The following is a 23744-nucleotide window of genomic DNA, read 5'->3' as shown; positions in this document are numbered from 1 at the left end:
GCTGTGAATGGCCTTCTTCAACTAAATCGATCATTATTATACGGTTGAACTCAGAAATTAAAGTACGACTCATTTTTAATCACGTTTTCAACAATTTCACTAGAATAAATTTTTCAAATGTTTACACCTTGGCAAAACCAGGTCAATTAAATGGGTTATCAAATAAAATAAAAAACCAAAAAAGGTATATTTTTTATAAAAAAGGTCCATTAAATATGTGATAAAGATACGGATTTATAAAAGCGTAAACATCGTGAATACGAGGGGTGATGCATAACTTTTGAAACTATGTGTAGAAAAGAATATGAGACTCGAGACATACGTAGCATAATTAATCAGTATTGGGATCAGAGGTCAATCGTCAAAATTGATAACTATGGAACAGAAATCATAGACATTAGTAGAGGCGTTCGATAGGGGCGTGTATTGTCTCCATTATCCAAGAGTTAGCAACTATACTACACATATTTAAGAATTGGATGAGTAAGAAAACAATGCCAGGCAAGCTTTTCTGAAGATACAAGATTCTAAACTTGGGGATATGAACATTAAAATGTTACGTTTTTTCTAATTTGTTGTATGGGAGGGAAATCTGGACATTAAAGATAGATCAAATAAAGAAGTTAAAGTATTTGAGACGTGGTGATATAGACGAATGATCAAAATGCTGTTGATTCAAAGATTTACTAGTGCCGAAGTGCTGAGAAGATTACAATTACGTGATGATTAAAAACTGGAATACCTACCTGAACCATATTACTAGTGGTGAGAAGTATGAAATGCTGAAGACTTATTATGCAAGAAAAAATCAAAAGTAAGGCAAACGTGGCCGAAGGAGGATTTCCTGGCTAGAAAACCTTCAAGACTGAGCTGCCATCTAGAAGTGCCATATGCCTAGATGGCAGCTCAGCAGCTCCCTTAAGAGCAACAGCAAATAAAGTACGGATAGCTGATAGCTATGATAATAATCAAACTCCGATAGGAGAGGAAACCACAAGAAGAAGGCGCATCAAAATGAACACACTTAAATAACTTGCTAAAATTTTAGAACGAAAAACAGGATCCACAACAATATTTAAAGGCGATAGTGACAAATACATAATATATTAAGAGACTACATAAGGACTCCACATACTTTTAAGGGATTCATCAAAATATAGGTATTTAGAATTTTTAATTTTAATAAAATATTTATTTTTGAGATTTTTTGGAAACAAACTTAAGTGCAATTTTAAATATTCATTATCTATTACAAACGAATAAAAATTTTTACATGACATAGAAAGTAACGCCATAGTTAACGCTAACGTCTATTGAAGAAACCATCTATTGAGAAAACTGGTAGCGCCATCTTTTGAGAAAAATGAGAACTAATTTTACCATTTAAAATTTAAAATGGCTTAATACTCCAAATAAAACTCAATGCATACGTGTAAAAGCTGTTGTTTATTGCACTGTCATCAAGTTCTGACCTATTCTGAAAAGTTCAGATCTCTAGCTAGTCGGTCGATTTTTTCCCGGACAAAGTGCGACAAAGAGACAGACAAAGAACAGGCAAAGTATATACAAACGTGGTAACATATTGTACGTATATGGTTTTTTACTTACATCGTAGTCTTGACGTTTTTGCCTTTCTTCCAAGTCATACTTTTCAGTTTCCAATTTGACGATGCAATCCCAGAGTTCTGTGGCTCTTTCGCGGAGTTTATCTACGCTAAGGCCATCAAGGACCAAGGGTTTGATACGGATGGAAAGGGAGATTTTCTTTTCTTCTTCCAATTGTTCCTTAGTCTTATTCCTTTCAAGTTGAGCGGCAGAGAGGTTGGACTGGAAAAAATAAATTTTGAATAAAAAGAATCAAGCAAAATGAAATGTTATTTAAGGAGAAATATTGCTGTTAAAGTTTCTATACTATATTGAGTGATATTGAGTCATTTTTCGGTTTTTTCCAATAATATAAAATTTATGTAGCATTTAATTTTAAGGGGTTGCATCATCGCATCATCAATATTATTTCGAAAGGTAGTATCCGCACCACGATATACAGAGAACCGGTATGCCGATTGTCTTCGCTAAATTTGGTTCGGCCGCGCAGCACGTCACGTGGAAACCTAACAGATATTTGCTTCTTGTTTGGATGCATTATTTCGTATGTCCTGGCGTTGAAAGTGAATAGATTGAGGCGGTTTTAAAATATTAAGCTGTTAACGTTGAAGTAGTTCTATATTATTTTACCGCGTTCTCTGTGTACCGTGATCCGCACCGTTTTCTGCTGCGAAAGTTCTGCGAATATTTGGCAACAGTGCGTAGGCAGTACGTGACACTATCAAAGACGAAGGCACAATATTGTGATAATATACATTGTGATGATGGTGACTATTTCTCTATGTTGCCAAATCAGTAAGTTAGGTTCGAGATTTCTTGTTATAGATATTCGATTTTAGTAGTTAAAGTTTATTTGAAGAAAGTGCATTTTTTTGTTCTTCTTAATGACGGTACAGACTGGTTTTGGTAATATTTTATTTAATTATAGAACAATTTCTTCATACTAATATATTTCTCAAATTGGGGTCTGTGCCGCCATTCTCTACTATGTATGTGTGTGCCAAATAACTCAACAAAATATTTAATAATAAATCTGCAATCTTGGAACGCGTTTTCGGTCTTGATGACGCGATGATGTAGCTTCTTGAATAGAATTTCCTCAAGGCAATCCAAAGTAATTTTATTCTTTTTTATTATTATTTTTAATTAATTCTGCTTTTTTTTAACTGGCATTTGGTTTGCCCAAAACCACATTGTAATATAAAATACCGTTCTGAATGGTACTGTATCGATGCATATGGGATCCATCCTCTTGCACTGACTGTGCATCAAAAACCATGGTTTAATTTGTACCCCTCTTTTCGTCTGTCTGCACATAAATGTAAATAATTTTGACTTTTTACATTTATAGTGTTCTTCAATTAATCCGACATTTTGCAAATATTAGATATTAGATTAATTCCACATCGTTTGTGTTCAATAATAAAAAACACTGCTATTTTGTCAGAATAAAAGCAAAACATAAATTAAACTTATATCTACATTATTTAAAGTGTTTGAAACTTACGACAAAAATTTGCAAACTAACTCTCATAATTCATTGCAAATGTAAATAAAGACGGCAAAATATTAGAAAAATTTATTATTCTGGTGACTATCAACCAGTGTTTCATTATAGAAATATATAGTTCTTCTTCTTCTTTTTGTGGAGACATGTCTGTTTTTCAATGTGCCAATGCGGAGGCACATTGAAATATTATATAGTTTTGCTTTATAATTAAATGAAATGTTTACATTTGTACAACGGACTCCCCTTGTTAAGTATATTGACTCTTTCATCTATTTTACATATCGCTGTCGGTCGTGACGATTTTTCGTTTACTATAGAAAAAAATATTAATTCTATAAAAGGTATAAGTTTCGCTTCAATACATTACCTCTTTGTTTTTATGTTATTAGCGTTTCTTTCTTCTCTACGATTGCTGTGTTATGGGACTCGCTAATCTACTTTTTGTTACTGTATTTGAGTCATCCTTATTCTTAAAACATTAGTATTTAAATTTCCGTTCTGCTTTCTTTAAGAAGAGCCGATAATTTCGATGTATTCATGATTTTTTGTAGATAATTACTACCTCTCTTAATTTGTCGTGGATTTGGCGAATATGTTACGGTTTTTCTTTATTTTTATGCAAGTAATTTACGGGCCAGTACCGATCCGATGTTTCAGTTTTCAATATGTTGCTGCATTTATCAAACGAAACCTATATCAAGTTACCCATGGTGATGACCCAAATACTTGCATTCATTAATTTCTTCGATCTGTTTTTGTTCTAGTAAAGTTGTTAACTATTTTTCTTCATTATCACAATTTATTGAAAAATTCCCTCCAATTGTTCTTTGTTCTTTTTTAAGAGAACTATAAAGTAATGAAGATATTGCAACTTCTCAAATTATATTGTACGTTTTTTAGTCATCTTGACTGTAACTTTATTTTGTGACTTCAAAATGGGCTTCAATTTTGACAACTAATTTCCTCATCAGAACGATATGATATCTCTTGTCACGGAGCTTTTTTTTAGATTGGAAAAAAGGTGGTAATCACTGGGGGTCAAATCTGGACTATATTGTGAGTGTGACAGTAATTTAAAGCCCAGTTCTTGCATTTTTGTCACCGTTTTCATCGACTTCGGAGGCGGTATTTTATCTTAGTGAAATAAAAATTTTTCTTCAACAAATGAGGCCTATTTTTACGATTTGGGTCTTAAAATGCTCCAATAAACCAATATAGTAGTTGCTGTTGATTGTTTCTACATATTTTAAATAGTCAATAAAAATAATTCCTTTGCAGGTCCCAAAATAAAGAGGCCATAAACTTTCCGGCAGTTTGTTGTGTCTCTGGTTGGAAAACAGCTTTCTCATACCCAAATGTTTATGTATAATAATCAAAACGCTACCCTTTGATAACCTTAGACTGTCAGCTATCTCTTGCAACTTTACTTTGCTGCTTTTCCTAATAATTTTCACCATTTGTTCGATGTTTTCGGGAATAACTTAATCATTTCGCCTTCCAGTGGGCTCAACAATATTTAGAATTTAGCAAACCATCGTTTAAAGGTTGTAATCGATGGAGCAGAGTCCCGGTAACACCCTTTAAGCCATTGCTCAGTTTGAACGGTATTTTTCCCCATTAAATTAGTGATAAATTTACGGGCATAAATTTACGGATATAAATCTAAAAATTAAAATATCCAAATGAAAGGACTTGAAAGAATCCGAATGAAGTACTCATAGCAGATTTGCCTTCTAATTATTACTGTTTTCTGATTTAGTAATTTGATGAACGAAAAACAAATATAGTATAGACACAATAACAACAAAAGGCTAAACATAACAAAGACTGCCACAAAATAAAGTATAGAAACGACTAAATACTTTATTTATTTTTAATATTTAAACTACTTCTAATTTTAACTACTTTAACAAGAAAACTTGTTTGCCTACAGAACAGGCAGTTTATTTGTTTAGCCCTGTGTCTTATCATTTCTCCTGTAAATGGTATAAAGAACTTTATTGCTTACTGCGGCGTCTCTCTTGGTAATGGTGAAGTTAGGTCCTTTGTTTTTGTTTTGGTCTTTAAGAGCCTGCATCATGGCTTGACGCTTCTTCTCGGCTTCTTCAAGACGTTGTCTCTTTTCCTCAATATCTCTTTGTTTCTTCTCTTCAATTTCACGAACGCGACGTTCTTCTTCAGCCTACAGAATAGAAAAAAAACTTCATTAAATACAGTATCCCTTTATGCGTTGTTCATAGATGATAGGATAAAGAAGAAATCAAATGTATGCAACACTGAGCTCCTTGCGCATACTAGCGAAACTGGTTAGGTTAGTAAGAATGACACTGAATAGCACAGGAAACCATGTACCTACTATGGAGAGCATTTTCATTGTATCAATTCGAAGTGAACAGAGTTCTTGGAGAAGGAGATCCGTTATCTACGGTGCTTTTTAATTTGGTATTGAAAAGAGTAATCAGATACACCAGGGAAATAAGGCAAAAATATACCATGTTGAGCAGCCAGGTTGCAAATGGATTTTTTGGGTACTATATACCTAATAAATTATAAATACAAAAATGCCCGTCACAGTTTGGACGAGAAATTTAGTTATTAACAAGTAAGTGTCAAAAATGGGAGTTTTTTCGTTTAAATCGCTACAGATAAAAATATGGTTACTAAATATCTTATTTATAATATTTTTCTTTTAGTAGATGAGCCAAGGTTTAAAATAGCGCTTTTTGAATTTTAGTCCGATCATTTGTTGCTTCGGATATTGCAAAATAAAACTAAAATTTTGAAAATAAAAAATTTGCTATAACTTTTGCGAAAATGAATTTAAGACTTTCATATTGCATGAAAAGTTTAGTCAAACAGTCCACACAATGCACAAAAAATTTTAAGACGATTCGTCGATTAGTTTAAATTATATTCAATTTGTTTGCCGCAAAGAGCTTTTTTTTCGCAATGTTATTGTTCAGAAAATAATAACCGTATAGCGATTCTGTGAGAACAACATGGAAGAAGAATAGTCATATTTTCGAAACAGTTAAAAATATCATTAAAAAGTCATTTTTATCACTCGGAAAACATTTTAATAAAATAGAGTCATTTTTGGCTTATAAACAATTTGAATAACTTTGTTAATATTGACTGTTGGCTAAAACTTCAATGGGATTTGAAAAACTAGTATTTTTGTACGAATTTTCAAAGAAAAACTTTCCGCCTAATTACGGCCAAAGTTAGCCACTTTTTTTATTTAATTGACGGCTACTTTGTTTATAACAATTAGGATATTGTTTATAACAACCTAACTAGAGCTATTTTGAAGTTGAAGATATATAGTTTATGTGTAAAAGTTTGAGTAAACTTGGAATCTCAGCAGAGTGGTTAATAAAGTTTTAAAAATGGCGTCCGAACGGAATTAATTCGTGATCGGAGGAGGGGAATTATTAAAATCCGTGCACTCAAAAAATGAAACTGATTCTGCAAACATATGCTGCGATTAATATTGCCGGAGCTTGTTGATGGATTTTGATCATAATTTTTTAAATTTGTAGGTACTCGTAGTGTTATAGAGTACGTTATGTAGACACATCCCCACCTAACATTATAAAATGTTAGGGGGAACTCCCCTTATCACTCAGGAATATGAAAAATAGATTACGACCGATTCTAAGACCTACCGAATATACATATATAATTTCATAAAAATCGGTTAAGCGGTCTCGGAGGAGTATGGAAACTAACACTGTGACAGGAGAATTTTATAGATGTAAATACATAGATGGCTATTAACAAATAGGGGTTGGTGATAAAAGAGTGAAAATTAAGAGTTGTATGTATATTTGAATTCTACATCATATAAAATTAAGGCAGATAATTTTGTCCAAAAAAATTTAAAAAAATGTCAGGGGGGCAACCCCTTTTATAACTTATGGGTATAAACAATAGATTAAAACCTCTTCTCCATCCTATAGGATAAACGTGTAAAATTTCATAAAAATCGGCCGAGCCGTTTCGGAGTAGTATGGTAACTAACATTGTTACAGGAGAATTTGATGTATATAGAAGTAACTTCGAATTAAATAATAAAAGTGGCTAAGTTTGAGCCTAATTAACATAAGCAAAACGTTTTTTTTCGAAAATTCGTGTAAAAATACCAGCTTCTGAAATTCTAAAGTAGATTTACTCTATAGTCAATATTACCAAAGCTATTCAAATTGTTTATGAGCCAAAAATGACTCTATTTTACTAAACTTTTTTCAGAGTGATAAAAACGACTTTTTAATGATTTTTTTCAATTCTTTGAAAATATAACTATTCTTCTTGCATGTGGTTTCCACAGAATTGCTATGTCATTATTATTTTCTGAACAATAACATTGCAAAAAAAAGCTCTTTGCGATAAACAAATTGAATAAAATTTAAACTAATGCACTAATCTTAAAATTTTTTGTGCATTATATGAAATGTTTGACTCAACTTTTCGTGTAATATGAAAGTTTTAGGACCATTTTCGCAAAAGTTATAGCACATTTTTAATTTTATCAATTTTAGTCTTATACAGTAGAACCTCGATTATCCGTCAGGTCACCGGACCAAGGGTATGACGGATAATCGAAAAGACGGTTAACAGAACATTAAAAATTGATAACACAACTCTCAAATTTTATTTGTATGTTTTGTTTGATAATATAAGAGGAATTTGTGTTCATGTTATTATTGTCTAATTTAGTTTAAAATATTCTGAAATCTTTGTTTATTTTACTGATGCTTCACATTTTGCAAAAGCTGAATTTCTTAACCTGCGTAAGATCGTGCAATCTACTTTATTGGATTCTTCTTGTCGAGAATACCACTCGATGAATGGTTTTATGTGCGATGCAGCTTCTCTAACTTCTTTAGGCAAATCTTTGTCAGTTGCAAAAGCATCATCGACATCGCTACCGTCAAATTCCAAGTTTGTGTCGGCTTCTAAACCTGTTTCGTCAGCCTCTATCTTGCAATTTCAACGATTTCATCATCTTTCAGCAATCGATAGCCGTTTGCTTTCTCATCACAAATTAACCATTCGTTTATGTTATCTTTAGGCAACGAAAACAAAACAGTTGATTCAGCCATAACTTCATTTGTTACCGCACTGTACATTTCAGCGAATTTCGTTTGGCTTACCGCAATGCTAAAAAAAATGAATTAATGACTCAATTTTTTGCTTATGTACTCAATACAACTTATGTACGGACCCTGACGGTTAACAGAGGTGACGGTTAATGGAGAGACGGATAATCGAGGTTCCACTGTATTGCAATTTCCGAAGCAAAAAATGATCGGACCAAAATTCAAAAAGCGCCATTTTAAACATTGGCTGATCTACTAAAACACAAACAAACTAAATAATATATATATATAATTACCCTATTTTTACCTGTAGCGATTTAAACGAAAAAACTGCCATTTTTGACCCTTATTTGTTAATAACTAAGTTTCTCGTCCGAACTGTGACGGGCATTTTGTATTTATAATGTATTAGGTATACAGTACCCAAAAAATCCATTTGCAACCTGGCTGCTCAAGTGTCCCGACAAAAACCTTATTTTTCTCAACTAAGAAATAACCCAGTTATAATGACCGGATCCATCTTCAACAATGAGCATCAATGACTGGTCTTCGCTGATAATCTTATTGTTCTAATGGAAATAAGAAAAGAATTAAGAAATGTTATAAATTGATTAGAAAAGGAGCCAAAATATTTTGACTTGAAATAAACCAGGAAAATTCAAAGAAAATTCAATAATAGTCGAAAATACAAAACAAAATGAAGAAGGACAGTTTACTCTCATAAATATAATTAATCAAGGGAATATAATTTTAAGAGTGTGTTATCTGGGGGTTATTAAAGAAGAAAAAGGTCATGAAGAATTAGAACTGTATGCCAGATTGACAAAGGGAAATAACGAGATGGAAAGTCTAAAACCACTGATGAAATCCAAATATGTATCGAGAAAAACAAAGTTAAAATGACTTTATAGCACCAATAGAGTTGAAAATGATGTTGAAATAACAATAGTTAAAATGTATTGATGTTAGTGAGGATTATATTGAAATCGATCTGTAACGATCTGTAGAAAATGTTGTGAAAAATATTAAAAATAAACGAAGAATACATATTAGTCCTGTCGCCAGGGGGGGTACAACGGCCTCGTTAATTCAGATGGACTTACCCAAGTTTTTTTTATGTATTTTGACCCGTAGAACACGAATTTTTTGGGTAACAGTTGATCCGGATGTCGATAAGATTGTTATAGACCAAGAACTTGAGGAATCAAATAACAGCGATTTTTGGCAAAACAAAACAATATTTTGTATTTTTTGGGTCATTTTAAGCAAAAAATATTTCTACAAGTTTTTTAGTAGGATGCACAGTTTTCGAGATAAACGCGGTTGAACTTTCAAAAAATCGAAAAACTGCAATTTTTAAACCCGAATAACTTTTGATTAAAAAGTAAAACAGCAATTCTGCTTAGCGCCTTTGAAAGTTCAAGTCAAATTATGTCGGTTTTGATTATTTGCATTGCTAAAAATTTATTGTGTTATTGTTAAACAAAGGTACAAACAACTAGTGCGTGAGTGATGTTTCTATGATTTCTCATTTAAAATCGAACGAGTAGGTAGAATAGGTACTAGTACAATCAAGACTATTTCTACGTTACATGCGTTAAAACGCATGTAAAAGCACGGGAAACCCTACGTGTTTATAGCTTTGTTAAACAATAAAAAAATAAATTTTTACCAATGCAAATAATCAAAACCGATATAATTTGACTTAAACTTTCAAATGCGGTAAGCAGACTTGCTATTTTATTTTTTAATCAAAAGTTATTCGGGTTCAAAAATTGCAACTTTTCGATTTTTTTAAAGTTCAACCGCGTTTATCTCGAAAACTGTGCATCCTACGAAAAAACTTGTAGAAATATTTTTTACTTAAAATGGCCCAAAAAATACAAAATATTGTTTTGTTTTGCCAAAAATCGCTGTTATTTGATTCCTCAAGTTCTTGGTCTATAACAATCTTATCGACATCCGGATCAACTGTTACCCAAAAAATTCGTGTTCTACGGGTCAAAATACATAAAAAAAACTTGAGTAAGTCCATCTGAATTAACGAGGCCGTTGTACCCCCCCTGGCGACAGGACTATATGATCAAATTTTAATATTTCAAGATGTATGAAACCGAAACATGTCAAAAAAATAATAAAATATGGTAAAATCCGCAGTATTTACCTTCTTACGTTCTGCCATTTTCCTTTCTTCATCAGCACGAGTAATTTTGCGTTTAGCCTGTTTTTCCTTGAGTTTCTTTAAGTCTTCTTCTTCCTTGGCACGTTGTTTGCGCCATTCTGTGATGTACTCGCGAAGCTGTTCATCGAGATCTGATCTCTTCTGATCTTGACGTTTGATGAATTCTGGATCTCCCGCTCCTTCCCTATATAATACAAGAGGTCATTAGAGTGGTACATTAAACAAAGTCAGAGGATCAATTTTTTTTTAATTTGTTGACCGAAAGTACTGAGTACCTACCTATTTAATCACCTTCTTATGGATGTACTGACTTGAGGACAGAATCCCCAGAAAATTTCTGATTGCAAGAATGCAAGAAAAAAGACCTGTAGAAAGACCAAAAAAGAGATGGGAAGATGAAATAGATGAGGAAGCCAAAAATCTCCTAAAAACGCGTTCACGGAAAAGAACAGCAGTAAATGGAGATGATTGGAGAGGCTCGCTGAAAGAGGCCAAGGCCTGGTTGGGCTGTAGTACCATAGGATGGATGGATGCATGTACTGAGAGAGAGGGTAAGGGAAGGGGCTCCTTGATCAATACTCTTTACTGATCGTATCTTCTTAGTAGAGGAGAGCAAAGAAATGTTGAAGGAGATGCTGGATGGTTGGAGAAGAGGGAGGTTAGCAGGTCGAAAATGGAGTATATGTGGTTGGGAGGAACATGCATGGATGGTGACATGGAATATCCTATAGAAAAACTAATAGCACAGTAAATGAACGAGAAATTCGGCGATACCGTGTAATTTTCATGGGCAACTCCGAATTGCTCGAAAATTTGGATTAAGGTTCTACTTACCCTCCACTTCAAAGTTGAAATTGTGCCGTTGGTTGCTTTTACTTGGGGGGTGAAAAAACATACGTTCAAGATAAGACTGAAAATGGATAAATTGACTGATTTTAAGCAACTTTTGTTCTATAGAGTTTTTTACGTATGTCAATACTTTTTGAATTATTTGACATTGAAGAAATGTTGATTTTTCGACAAAATAACTACGTTTTCAGACGGTTCTTCGCAAATAACTCAAAAAGGAAATATTTTATCGAAAAAAATATCCTTAGACCCAAAAAAATGGTGTATCAGTAAAGTCTATCAATCAAATAAAAACAAAGTTGTAGCTCATGAAAAATACGTTCTTATTCGTCTAATTCCAAATCGAATATTTCAAGGTGAAATCACCGAAAAATTAAGCACTTTTCGGGAAAAACCCATTTAAACTTTTTTAAAGTGTTTATAAAAAGCTTTGTTTTAATTGTTAACAAAAGTTTTAGCATAAAAAATAAGCGAGTTACGCTCAAAATAAAGTTGGCCCCTTTTTTTTTTGTAAAAAATCATGAAAATCTCGCCGTGTTTAGCTTCCCAAATGAAAGTAATCGCTACCGCTTTACAAACAATTTACTTACCTATCTATTTTTTATATGATCTGTCAGTCTCACTGGTTTAAAGTGTTTATTTTTGAAAGAGTTATAATTGAGAAAGCTTGAATGGGTCACTAATCACGAGTGTATGCAAATTTTGAACAGCCATATCTTAACCAATTTTTGTCTTACGGTGAAACAAAATAAAGTAGCATATTTATAATAGCAAAACCTACATTTTTTTATTCTTTAAGATTTTTCTTATCACTAATACTTTTTAAGTTATTTTGACAAAATGAAATTTTTCAAAAGTTTTTAGAATTATTTTTTACTATAAAACCAAATGTTTTCAAAAATAAGCACTTTAAACCAATCAAACTTACAGATCATATAAACAATACACATACAGTTAAAATAGATGGTAAAGCCAAACGATTAATTTCATTTAGGGTGCCAAATAGAGGGAGGTTTTCACGATTTTTTTTACCAAAAAAAAGGGGCCAACTTTTTTTTCAGTGTAACTCGTTTATTTTTGATGCTGTAAACTTTTGTAAAAAACAAGTAATAATCTTTTTTTCGATACTTTAAAAATGTTAATAAGGTTTTCCCGAAAAACGCTTCTTTCTTCGGTGATTTCGCGTTGAATTATTCGATTTGGAATTAGACGAATAAGAACGTATTTTTCATGAGCTACAACTTTGGTTCCACTCAATTTGTAGACTTTACTGGTACACCATTTTTTTTTCGTTTTTTTATTGGCTAAACTTTTGCCAAAAATATTTTTTTCGATAAAATATTTACGTTTTGAGTTATTTGGGAAAAACGGTCTGAAAACGTAGTTTTTTTGTCGAAAAATCAACATTTTAAATCGCGAATAACTCAAAAAGTATTGGCTTACGTAAAAAACTTTATAGAACAAAAGGTGCTTAGAATAAGTCAATTTATCCATTTCCGGCCTTATTTTAAACACGCGTTTTTCACCCCTCGAGAAGGGGTAAATGTCACCCCCCAAGTAAAAGCAACCAACGGCACAAATTCAACTTTGAAGTGGAGGGTAAGTAGAACCTAAATCCAAATTTTAAGTACATTTTACATACAGTAATTTTATTTTAAAGTACACTCCAAAACGGTCATTTATTGGGCTATAAGACGAGCCAGAGAATATAAATATCATGGCTCCTACGTATAACAGAAATGGGACACTAGGTCGAGAGTAAGGCACAGCAACATCTGGAAAGGAAAAAGGTGAACAAGAAGAAGAAGGTAAGGTAATCTCTATGCTTGCGTGGAGTCTGCCCGTTAAATAGCGCGATGAATCTGAGAAATTTTCTATTTTTTTAGTGATTCGAGTGATTTGTTAACATATTCGTTTTTATTGTGAACAACTACAGTTCATCATGTATAGTTTTATTGATCCTGTGACTGATGATTTTTATATTTCACCCAAATACATTTAAAAAATAAGCAATTGAATTGCTCATTATACATATTTTGATGAAACACTTCACAAAAACAATTTGAATAAAACATTTCTTCTTGCCTTGTTAAAAAACAAAAATATTTCGCAGTTTATTCCAAAAAATATTTGTGATTCTGAAGTTTAATATTAATAGCGAAAGCTACAAAAAAGCTTTTTTTGAAAAAACTGCTAGTTTGTAACAAAATCGATTGCCAGGCACAAAATATTAGGCAAAAACAAAAAAACCAATGACTTTCTGCATCAGTGAGTTAAAAGATTTTCATCAAAGATTGGTAATAGATAAACATCATATCGCTAGTGTAGTCAAAAAAGCTGAAATAAGCAAATCGTTGACAGTTGTATTACTTTTTGTACATCAAATCATATTAAAAAAACTAACGAAAATGATACTGATATTGTTATTTCTTTTGATATTTAAGCTAAAATTATCCTGTTATGTTGTATTACATGTTTTCTTCTAATGTAACTCTAGCTCTAGCTTACAGATTTTTCCTTTCTCCCCCTTTTTTATTAACTGTTTCTATCACAAAAGAAGAAATAGCACATGCATTAAAAACAGTGAAGAACGGAAAAAGCCTGGGCCTGACATGCTTCCTATCGAATTAATAAAAATTATAGATGAACAGCACATTGATGTTCTACTTATACTTTTGAACCAAATTTATAGCTCAGGCGTATTACCCAAAGAAGGTTAACGTCGATCTTTGTTTGTCTCCCCAAAAAGAGAATGCGCCGATTACCGCACCATTAGCTTGATGTCCCATGTGCTAAAGTTACTACTGAAAGTCATCCATAACCGAATATATCATAAACTGGACATAGATAATAATGATACACAATTTGGGTTTCGCAAAGACCTAGGAACGCGTGAAGCTATTTTCTCACTTAATATCCTAATACAAAGGTGCCTAGACGTCAATCAAGATATATATTATATGTCCGTTTTATTGACTATAATAAAGCTTTCGATAAAGTACGCCATGAACAATTAATGAATGTCCTGAAATTAAAGAAGATATACTACAATGACCTCATAAGCAGCGAGCAAAAGTACGTGTTAACGAACAGTTGTCAGAGGAAATTGAAACTAGACGTGGGGTGAGACAGGGATGCGTTTTGTCGCCAGTTCTCTTTAATGCCTACTCGGAAGAGATCCTAAAACTCTTGAGGGTGAAACAGTTGGAATAAAGGTGAACGGAGTTCCCATTAATAACATTAGATATGCGGATGACACTGTCATCTTAGCCGAAAATATTGAAGATCTTCAGAGACTGGTTAACAGAATAGCGACATATAGCCAAAAATACGGGCTAACAATGAATATCCAAAAAGACAAAATTTATGAGAATATCTAAAACTCAAAGAAATAACGAGAATCTCCTCATAAACGGAACCAACGTCGAACAAGTAGACCAATACGCATATCTTGGAACAATGATCAACACAAATGATTGCTTCCAGGAGATTAAAATTAGAATTGAAAAGGCTAGAGCGAATTTTAACAAAATGAGAAAAGTGCTCTGCACAAGAGATCTAAGGTTAGAGCTAAGAGTAAGGTTGGCTAGGTGCTACGTTTTCTTGACTCTGTTTTACGGAATGAAAGCTTGGACCTTGAATGAGGCATCAATGAAAAAACTGGAATCATTCGAGATGTGGGTATATAGAAATAGAAAAATTCTAAAAATATCATGGACAGAACACATCACAAACAAAGAGGTTCTGAGAAAGATGGAATATCTCGGACATATTACATGGAGAGAGATACAACTTGCTCCAACTCATTATGCAGGGAAAGATTCAAGGAAAAAGAAGCATAGGGAGACGCAGAATATCGTGGCTGCGCAACCTGAGAGAATGGTACGGATGTACACCAAACGAACTTTTCAGAGCAGCCGTCTCCAAGGTCCCAATAGCTATGATGATTGCCGGCCTCGGTCGCGGAGATGGCACTTGAAGAAGATATATTTAGTCTTTTTTATACCTTTTTAGTCCATACTTTTCACAGAAACTGCTTGAGCTGTTTAGTAGTAGTTGGAGTTGTTTAGTTCAGCAAAGGTTGCCATAATCACAGTATCATCTGCATGGCTTATATGCTGTTTAGTTCTGGCCTCCTGGTAGTCCATAGAACACCAAAGAACATTTGTGCTCTTGGGAAGAGTTAAACCAGTAATAACAAACTCCACAAAATACTTGATCGATAAAAAATTATCTATTTTATCTGCAGCAGCGCGGAAATGCTGCACAAATGTTGTGTTGAACCAGGTTCTGAGCTTCTTTAACCATAATGTTCATCGTGGACCTCGCTTTCCAAATATTTTTCCTTGCAGGGTAGCTTGTAGGAGGGCATATCTGGATCCATAAGGTATTGTAACAAAAGATTACTTTTGACCGACCCTCGTATAACAAGTCCCATCTCCACACACGCAAATCCACAACGATCTTTCCCGCTAAGACGCGATGCAGCGGGGCGGAAGACGAGCAATTCTCCGAATGTCGCGACAATAACTAGAGATGGCAGAATCTTTGAGAAATAACGGCTGGTGTTTATATAGTAGCGAATTTTGTAGATAGAGTTTAGTTTAAGCTAGAGTTTGTAAAAAAACTTGTATAAATAAATTAATAAAGTCGCATCTAAATACGAATCGCTCGTTTTATTGCTACAGTATATGTATATGGTAGCTGGCGAAGTATTGTAACTTTTTGATGTTGGTCATTCTTCTGAGGACTCATTTTTGTAACATGGTCACAATCGTTTGGTTAAAACGAACGATTTTAAAAATATTAAACTATCAAATAAATAACGATTATAAAAACTATTTAAAAAAATGAGTAGGTAAGAAATAATTGCTTTTATTGCAAAATTATTGAAGTTTTTTAAGTTTAGTATTTTCATGTACAAAAAGTATTATCGAGCAGCTTTGAAAGCGAAAAGGCTGCCAATGCATATATATCTACAAAAAACTTACTCGACTTTGGTGGTAGTGGTGGTAGTCCTATTACGTACATCACAAGAGGTCAGGGTGGGGTTGGCATTGGAAAAAAAGGTAAAAAATGAAAAAATATCGAACAATAGTAAAAAAACAATACAAAAAAAGTGCACGGCACTTGCGGAGTGCCGACAGAAGTGAATACTTCTTATAGATTCAATTATATTCGATTCGATTTAATTCGTTTCCATTCAATTCTATCCGATTATATTTATTTTATTTTTTACTTATTTTAATTAATATTATTTAATTTAAATAATTTTATTTAATATTTAATGTTATTTAATTTTATTTAATTTTGTTCAGTTTTATTTTATTTTATATTTTATTTAATTTGGTTTGTTACAAGTAAATTTAATGAAAAATTTGTCTTGGTAAAATTTAAATAAATATACCTTTTACCAAAACAAATTTTTCATTAAATTTACTTGATTTAATGTGATTTAATTTGATTTAATTTGATTTAATTTGATTTAATTTGATTTAATTTGATTTAATTTGATTTAATTTGATTTAATTTGATTTAATTTGATTTAATTTGATTTAATTTGATTTAATTTGATTTAATTTGATTTAATTTGATTTAATTTGATTTAATTTGATTTAGTTTGATTTAATTTTATTTAATTAAATTTAATTTTAATTTAATATTATTTTATGTAATCAACACCTATGGGGTTGAAAGACAGCCAAGAATTGAAAATTCGAAATCTGTATTTTTATAATAGTTTTAGTATAAAAACATGTGCCGCTCTATTTTTTTTTCAAAAAAACTGAACAAATCAACCCCATTAGTGTTGGTACCACCGCGAGCCCCGTCAATAATATAAAATTCGGTATCCGTACTTAGTTTTACCATAAAATCGTACGTCGCACTATTTTTATTTTGAGAAAATTTAACAACTATCACTTGCATCCCGAAACCAGCCAATAATTTAAAAATTCGTGATTTATTTGAAATCACCCTGAAACCAATCAAACGACAGATAATTCGGGATCTGTAATTAGTTTACTTATTCTTTTTCTTCTTCTTCTTTTTCTTCTTCTTCTTCTTCTTGCGACTAGGATTACTCTTATTTGTCTGCTTCTTATTCTGTTTCAGTTGTTGTTGCCTTTACATTGTCTTTCCACCTTTTTGGCGGCCTTCCAACGGGTCTTCTGCTATACGGCTTGTTGTCACAGATGTTCGCTAATCTATCAGGTCCCATTCGATTTACATGGTCGTTCCAGGTTTTTTTCTTATGTTTTTACCTGTTAATATGTTGAATTTTGCATTGTTCGCGTATACTTCTATTGCTTTGTATGTCTCTTAATGATATGCCCGCTATTGATCTTAACACTTTCATTTTGATATTGTTGATTTGTTGTTTCGTCTTTTTTGTGTCGGTCCTTATCCCCGCTGTATATGTTAGCATTGGTCTTACTGTTGTCTTGTATACTTTCATTTTGCTTTCCGTGGTCAGATCTTTGTTTCTCCATATGGTTTCTCGGAGGCAACCACTTACTCTTGCTGATTTTGCTGCTTGCCTTGTGGTCTCTGTTCTTATAGTCCTGTAACTAGTGATCTCTACACCTTGGTATACGTAATTGAATTTTATTACTTGTTCTACAATTTTGCCGTCTATTTCTAGTTTGCATCTACACGACTGTCTACTGATCATTATACATTTATTTTTTTCTGCCGATATTCTCATATTAAGTTTGTGTGGTGTGATATTGAAGGTGTGGAGCTGCCTTTGTAGGTCATCCTCGTTATCAGCTATTAGTACTGCATCACCGGTGTAGCATACTATCGTGATTTTATGCGCTCCCATGTGGTATCCATGTCGTTTTCTTACTTCGTGAATTATATGATTTATCACCATATTGAATAACGATGGGCTGAGCGAGTCTCCTTTGTGAATTCCTCTTTATAGTTCTATGCATTCTGTTTCTCCTGTTGACATTATAGCTCTGGTCTTGTTGTTCTTGTTAATTTCATTAATGATCCTTATTATCTGATGGTCTATTTGTGCAGCTTGTAGTAAATTTAAGATGTCACTTCGTTCCACCCTGACAAAAGCAATTGTTAAATCTACAAAGAACATGTATGCTGGTTTTTCATATTCAATAAACTTTTCTATTATTTGTCTGATAATAAAAATTCCGTCTATTGTGCCGCGGTTCTTCCGGAAGCCTTGTTGTTCATCGTCCTTAGTTTACTAAGGAAGTTAAAATAAGCTTCTTAGATATCTATATTACGGTATACCGCAAGGTTACCATTCGTGTCACTATTTTTGGATGATGCCAAATACGATTTTAGATCCGTCAAAATTTTATATCGAGCGATAAGAAGTATTCACTTCAAAAACATATATTTTGGTGAGAACAAAAAAACTACTAAGACTACAGTTAAAATTACTGAAAATCAGGATAAAAGACTATTCTACTTTTACTAAACACATACGATTCTACCAGGAGTATCTTATTTGAAGTACTAGGGCGAAAAACTTACGTTTTTCTGCAAAATAAAAACACAAAGTATTAAAATCAGGCTACTGGATTACTCTATAATTGTGCAGTTCTATATTTTCACCTGTTTTATGAGGTTTTCGGTAATAAATAAGCCAATGTTCGTCACCAATATAATATGCCAATCTACTACATATCTGTTATAATTTCCTAAATACTTGTTAGTTTAGTTGGGTTTACTTTCGCGAAATATTTTATTACATAACGTAATAAGGTAAGTATTTATTATACAGGCTGGGCCAACGAAAACAGTCCCCCTCGATATTTGGTAATAGTTACTAGATTTTAAGGAAATGCCGAAACAGTTCAATTTTGGTTTTTAATTTACAATTTTTTAATATATTTTTCATACTAGTGACGTCATCCATCTGAGCGTGATGAGGTATTCGATGTATTTTTTAAACGAGAATAGGGGTCGTGTGGTAGCTTATTTGAAAGGATGTTCAATTCTCTATTTAGTAATACAAACATTAATATCATTATTTATACAGTGTGGCCAAAAAAATAATTTTTTAATTAAATTAATTAACGCAAAAAAGAATGTATGTAATTTATTTGAATCAAAATACATTCTATTGCTGTCAGATAATACAAATAAATGTTTATAAACGCAAATAAACATTGCCTTTCGCTTATATTAAATGTTTAAAGTCCCAAGAGGTAGGTGGGAGGCGGTTTGTGATTTAATTTAAGCGAAAAGAAATGTTTATTTGTGAAATAAATATTTTTTTCTATTTTATGACAGCACTATTACAATGCATTTTGAGTTAAATAAATTACATTCATTCTTTTTTGCGTCAATTCATTTAATTCAATAATTATTTTTTTGGTCACTCTGTCTAAATGATGATATTATTGTTTATATTACTGAACAGAGAATTATACACCCTTTTAAATGAGCTACCACACGACCCCTATTCCCATTTAAAAAAATCATCGATTACGTCATCACGCTCAGATAGATGACGTCACTAGTATGAAATATACGCCAAAAAATTGCAATATACAAATAAAAATCGACGCGTTTCGGAATTTCCTTAAAATTTAATAACTACTGCCAAATATTGAGGTAAACTGTTTTCCCTGGCCCACCCTGTATATAGCTTACTAAAAATACGAAAAATATGGCTATATTGAGAGAAATGGGTCTACCCCAAAATCCCGACAGCCAAAATCCCGACAGTCACAATCCCGACGGCCAGAATCCCGACAAGCCAGAATCCCGACAGGTTTGATAAGTTTCTTTTTAACATATAATTAAATTTATTTCTTGTTTTTTATTTTTGGTTACTAAACAAAAGTATTTTGTATTAAAAGTATTAACAAAAGTCGGAATTTTTAATTATGCGAGGATTGTTGCATGTCTGGATTCTGGCCTGTCGGTGTTTTGGCCGTCGGGATTTTGGCTGTCGGGATTTTGGCTGTCGGGATTTTGGGCGGCACCGGAGAGAAATATATATACCTATATGAAAGGGATTGCCCCTCTCTCCACTGTTCATATCCCTGAATTTCAGTTTCTATTAACCTGTTAGTACTTATTTTTCAATCTTCCTTGCCATACAGTAAATTTACCATTTTCCAAAATTCAATAATATCAGTTTTTGAAAATTAAGTGTATTTCATTTTTATGATGAACTGTCTCTTGAATTTTGCACTTTGATGTGATGGGTTCGCAGACTTAACCAAATTTACATAAATTCAGAGTTTTTATGCATATTTTAAATGCCTATACATGCCTATACATATTATTTTTGTTGTCAAAACTCAAAATATAAATTTCATGTTATAGGTTTTGCAAGATTAGGCTCTATCAATGAAAATTCCATAGTAACCGGTCAATAGAAGTGATAAATTTTATTGATTTCGTGAGGATCGTACAAAACGGCAAAAATCGTGTAACATTTATTTATTTAACATCTTTATAGAAACTGACTTGATTTGCGGCAAAATAGAAAAATTGCATACGAAAGGATACTCTAATCAAAAGATATCAATTTTTTACCGTCGGTCGTGTTGATACAAATTTAAAAAGTTGCTTTTCCGCTCGTATCTGACATTCAAAATGGCCGCTCGCTTCACGCGTTTTTTCTGAGAGAACGATTCATTCTACACAAAAAGTATTAATAAACATTTTTTGTGTTTAATAATCTAAAGGCTAAAAAAGAGAGCGACAACAACTTACATTAGATGATGATTTGGTGAATGAGTATGACATCGATACATGTCTTAGTTCTATGTTAAGCATATTTATATTTTATCCTCTTTTTCAACAATATATCATTCAGTGTCATTGCTCTTACAGTACTCATATAAATTTGACTTTTTCTCAAAATACCTGATGTGTTTAAAGAGATAAAATGTTGGAAACTTTTGTTACTTGATAATAAAACATTCCTACGAACATAAACCCATTCAATGTGAGGCAAAGCTGTTCCTAATATCCAAAGAGAACTTTCTTGCTTAGCCCCACGATAGAACTGCACATTTTTAAAATAAACACAAATACAAGTTTACATAATATGTTACACTACGGTTTTTTGGGAAAAATTACTTTAAACGCCAATTTTTTCTACATAATACATAACTTTGAACTTATCTAGTTTAAACTTACGTTTCAACGACTTCTTCCTCCTCCTCTTCTTCGCTAAAAAAGTCAAAAACAAATACATGTAAAGACATAGACAACATATTTTTCGCTGCTGTTAGCAACAAAGCTCGAGGACAAAAAAATTGGTGTATATACATAGCTTAAAAACCTTAGTAAATATCTTAAAAATCGTTATAGCTCCTACGCACTGTCTAGAATCTATTAGTCCGGGATTTCTTCGTTCAACAAATAACACTTTAGATTCTACAAAAATAATTCCAATTGAAAAGAATATCAAGATAACAGACCATTACGGCGAGAATATTGGAAGGAGAATGCACCGTCTGACAGCCGGAATATGCCAGGTATTACAAGCAAGCCAGAGTGTTTCGACTAAGACGAATCAGACATCTGGGATTTTAAAGCACCCTATGTAACGCACAGCCGGCACAGCTGAATGTGGCTGAATTTTTATGTTTGTGCATCACAGTGTTGCTATGCTGTTTTCTATATATTTCTTTCATAATTTCAATCGATGTTAAATGTACCTACAAGTACAATTTACCTTTACTTCTCCGTCATTATACTAGGTATAATGACAAATGAGGTGTCAAATTAAAGCTTATAATCCAAGGATAGTACTAAAGGTAAGAAATTAGACCTAGGTTGTCTGTCCGTCTGCCTGTCTGTCCGCGAATATAACTCCTCCGTCACTATACCAGGCCGGACGGACAGGCCGACAGACAGCCTATGTCAAACTTCTCATCTTTAGTACCATCCTTGGATTATAAGCTTTCATTTGACACCTAATTTGTCATTCTACCTGGTACAGTGACGAAGGAATCATATATGCGGTCGGACAGACAGACGGACAGAGAGCCTAGGTTAAATTTCTCACCTTTAGTACCATCCTTGGACAAGCTTTCATTTGACACCTCATTTGTCATTCTACCTGGTATAATGACGAAGGAGTTGAGTTTGCAAACAGACAGACAAGACGGACGGACGGACAGACGGACGTGGACAATTCAATGTTTTCACATTTTTTCAATATTGGTGAAAACAACAACATAATACACTTTACTTAATTGGTGTTTCAAAACTACTTACTTTTAACACATTAGGTACACAATATTACAAGGTTTCTAGCAAGTTAAACGTCACAATGATTTAAAATAATCAAGTAAAAACCAATATATACATAACATATTAGAACATACCTAAAATACACAAAAATGATACATTTCACACACAAATATAATATCACAAAAAATTGTAACGTGATAGTATGAAAAAATAGAGGATACGGCAACGGTGTTACATGTGACGGTCGGACCGGGTCGGATTCAATGCCAATATCTACACAGACATATTAAGGTGCTTTAATATCCAAGATGTCCGACGAATCTTGGCCATACTAAACAGAATCAGAACAAACTGTGTTAGTTGCTCATGCTCACTTTTTAGATGGAGAAAAATACCCTCTCCAAGTTGCCATTGCGGCGCTACAAGACAATCGGTTAAACATGTAGTGGAGGAATGCCCGATCAGATCCTACAATCCCCATACTCTGTTACGCAGACGACGCAATATTGATAGTCCAAGATGAAGATAGTTTGCAAAGATTAGTACCCAGATTTAACATAAGAGCAAAAAAAATGACAATTACATCTCAGTAAACTAAAACAATAGTAATCAGTAAAGAACCAATCAGATGTAAAATAGAAATTGATGGTATAAGTATTGAACAAGTAAGGGAAATACTCTGGGCTAATTAGCAAAATTCATGGGAAAGTTATTTACCAGCAATTTTATTGCTGGAATCGAATTATAAGATCCTATATATTAATAATATAGGTATGCAAAGTCCGCAGATAGTGTGCTACTTTTTTTATAAACAAAATGGCGCCGACAAATCGTATTTTTTTCAATTATTGCTCTATAACTCCGAAGATTTTAACTTTACAGCAAAAACACTCAAATAAAAATTCACCGCAATTAAATTCTGCATAGAGATATGTTTTTCACGATTTGCTCCGACGAAAATTTTCCTCAAAAAATGCGGGTTTTCCTAACAAAATCTCGAATTTTCAAATAAATTTTTTGGGCCAGTAATTAATTATTAATAATTATATAGCTTGGTGAAATAAAAGCTTTCTTGGTATAGATTATAAATTCAGAAGCCGGTGAAAATGAAACGAATATTTTAGCAACAATTCAATTGCTAATTAACAATTTACAGTCGCAATAACAACCAAAATAATCATGAGACATTGATTAAACTTAGAAAGATTATAAAGGTGTGATGTCTATTTAATATTTTGTCGACAAAATATAAATTTTTCATTTTTTTGCATAATCTTTAAATGTTTAAAAAAAATTGTTA

General features: G+C 32.7%; 1 protein-coding gene across 4 annotated transcripts in view; it reads right to left on the bottom strand.

Annotated features, from left to right (window-relative positions):
* Positions 1 to 23744, bottom strand: part of LOC114340454 (troponin T, skeletal muscle) — a 58544-nt gene that overhangs the window by 12235 nt on the left and 22565 nt on the right. For 2 of the 4 annotated variants that reach the window (XM_050652735.1, XM_028291198.2), the window contains exons 3-7: positions 21383 to 21415; positions 16240 to 16266; positions 10382 to 10583; positions 5124 to 5297; positions 1609 to 1827 (exon numbers count right to left, since the gene is read on the bottom strand). In XM_050652735.1, coding sequence (XP_050508692.1) covers positions 1609 to 1827; positions 5124 to 5297; positions 10382 to 10583; positions 16240 to 16266; positions 21383 to 21415 — 655 coding nt within the window. The remainder of the gene's footprint in view (positions 1 to 1608; positions 1828 to 5123; positions 5298 to 10381; positions 10584 to 16239; positions 16267 to 21382; positions 21416 to 23744) is intronic. The other 2 variants (XM_050652736.1, XM_028291200.2) reach the window with 2 other exon arrangements.

This window comes from Diabrotica virgifera, chromosome 6 (assembly GCF_917563875.1).
Source record: "Diabrotica virgifera virgifera chromosome 6, PGI_DIABVI_V3a".
Taxonomy (NCBI): Eukaryota; Metazoa; Arthropoda; class Insecta; order Coleoptera; family Chrysomelidae; genus Diabrotica; species Diabrotica virgifera.
This window is presented reverse-complemented; position numbering and strand designations above follow the sequence as displayed.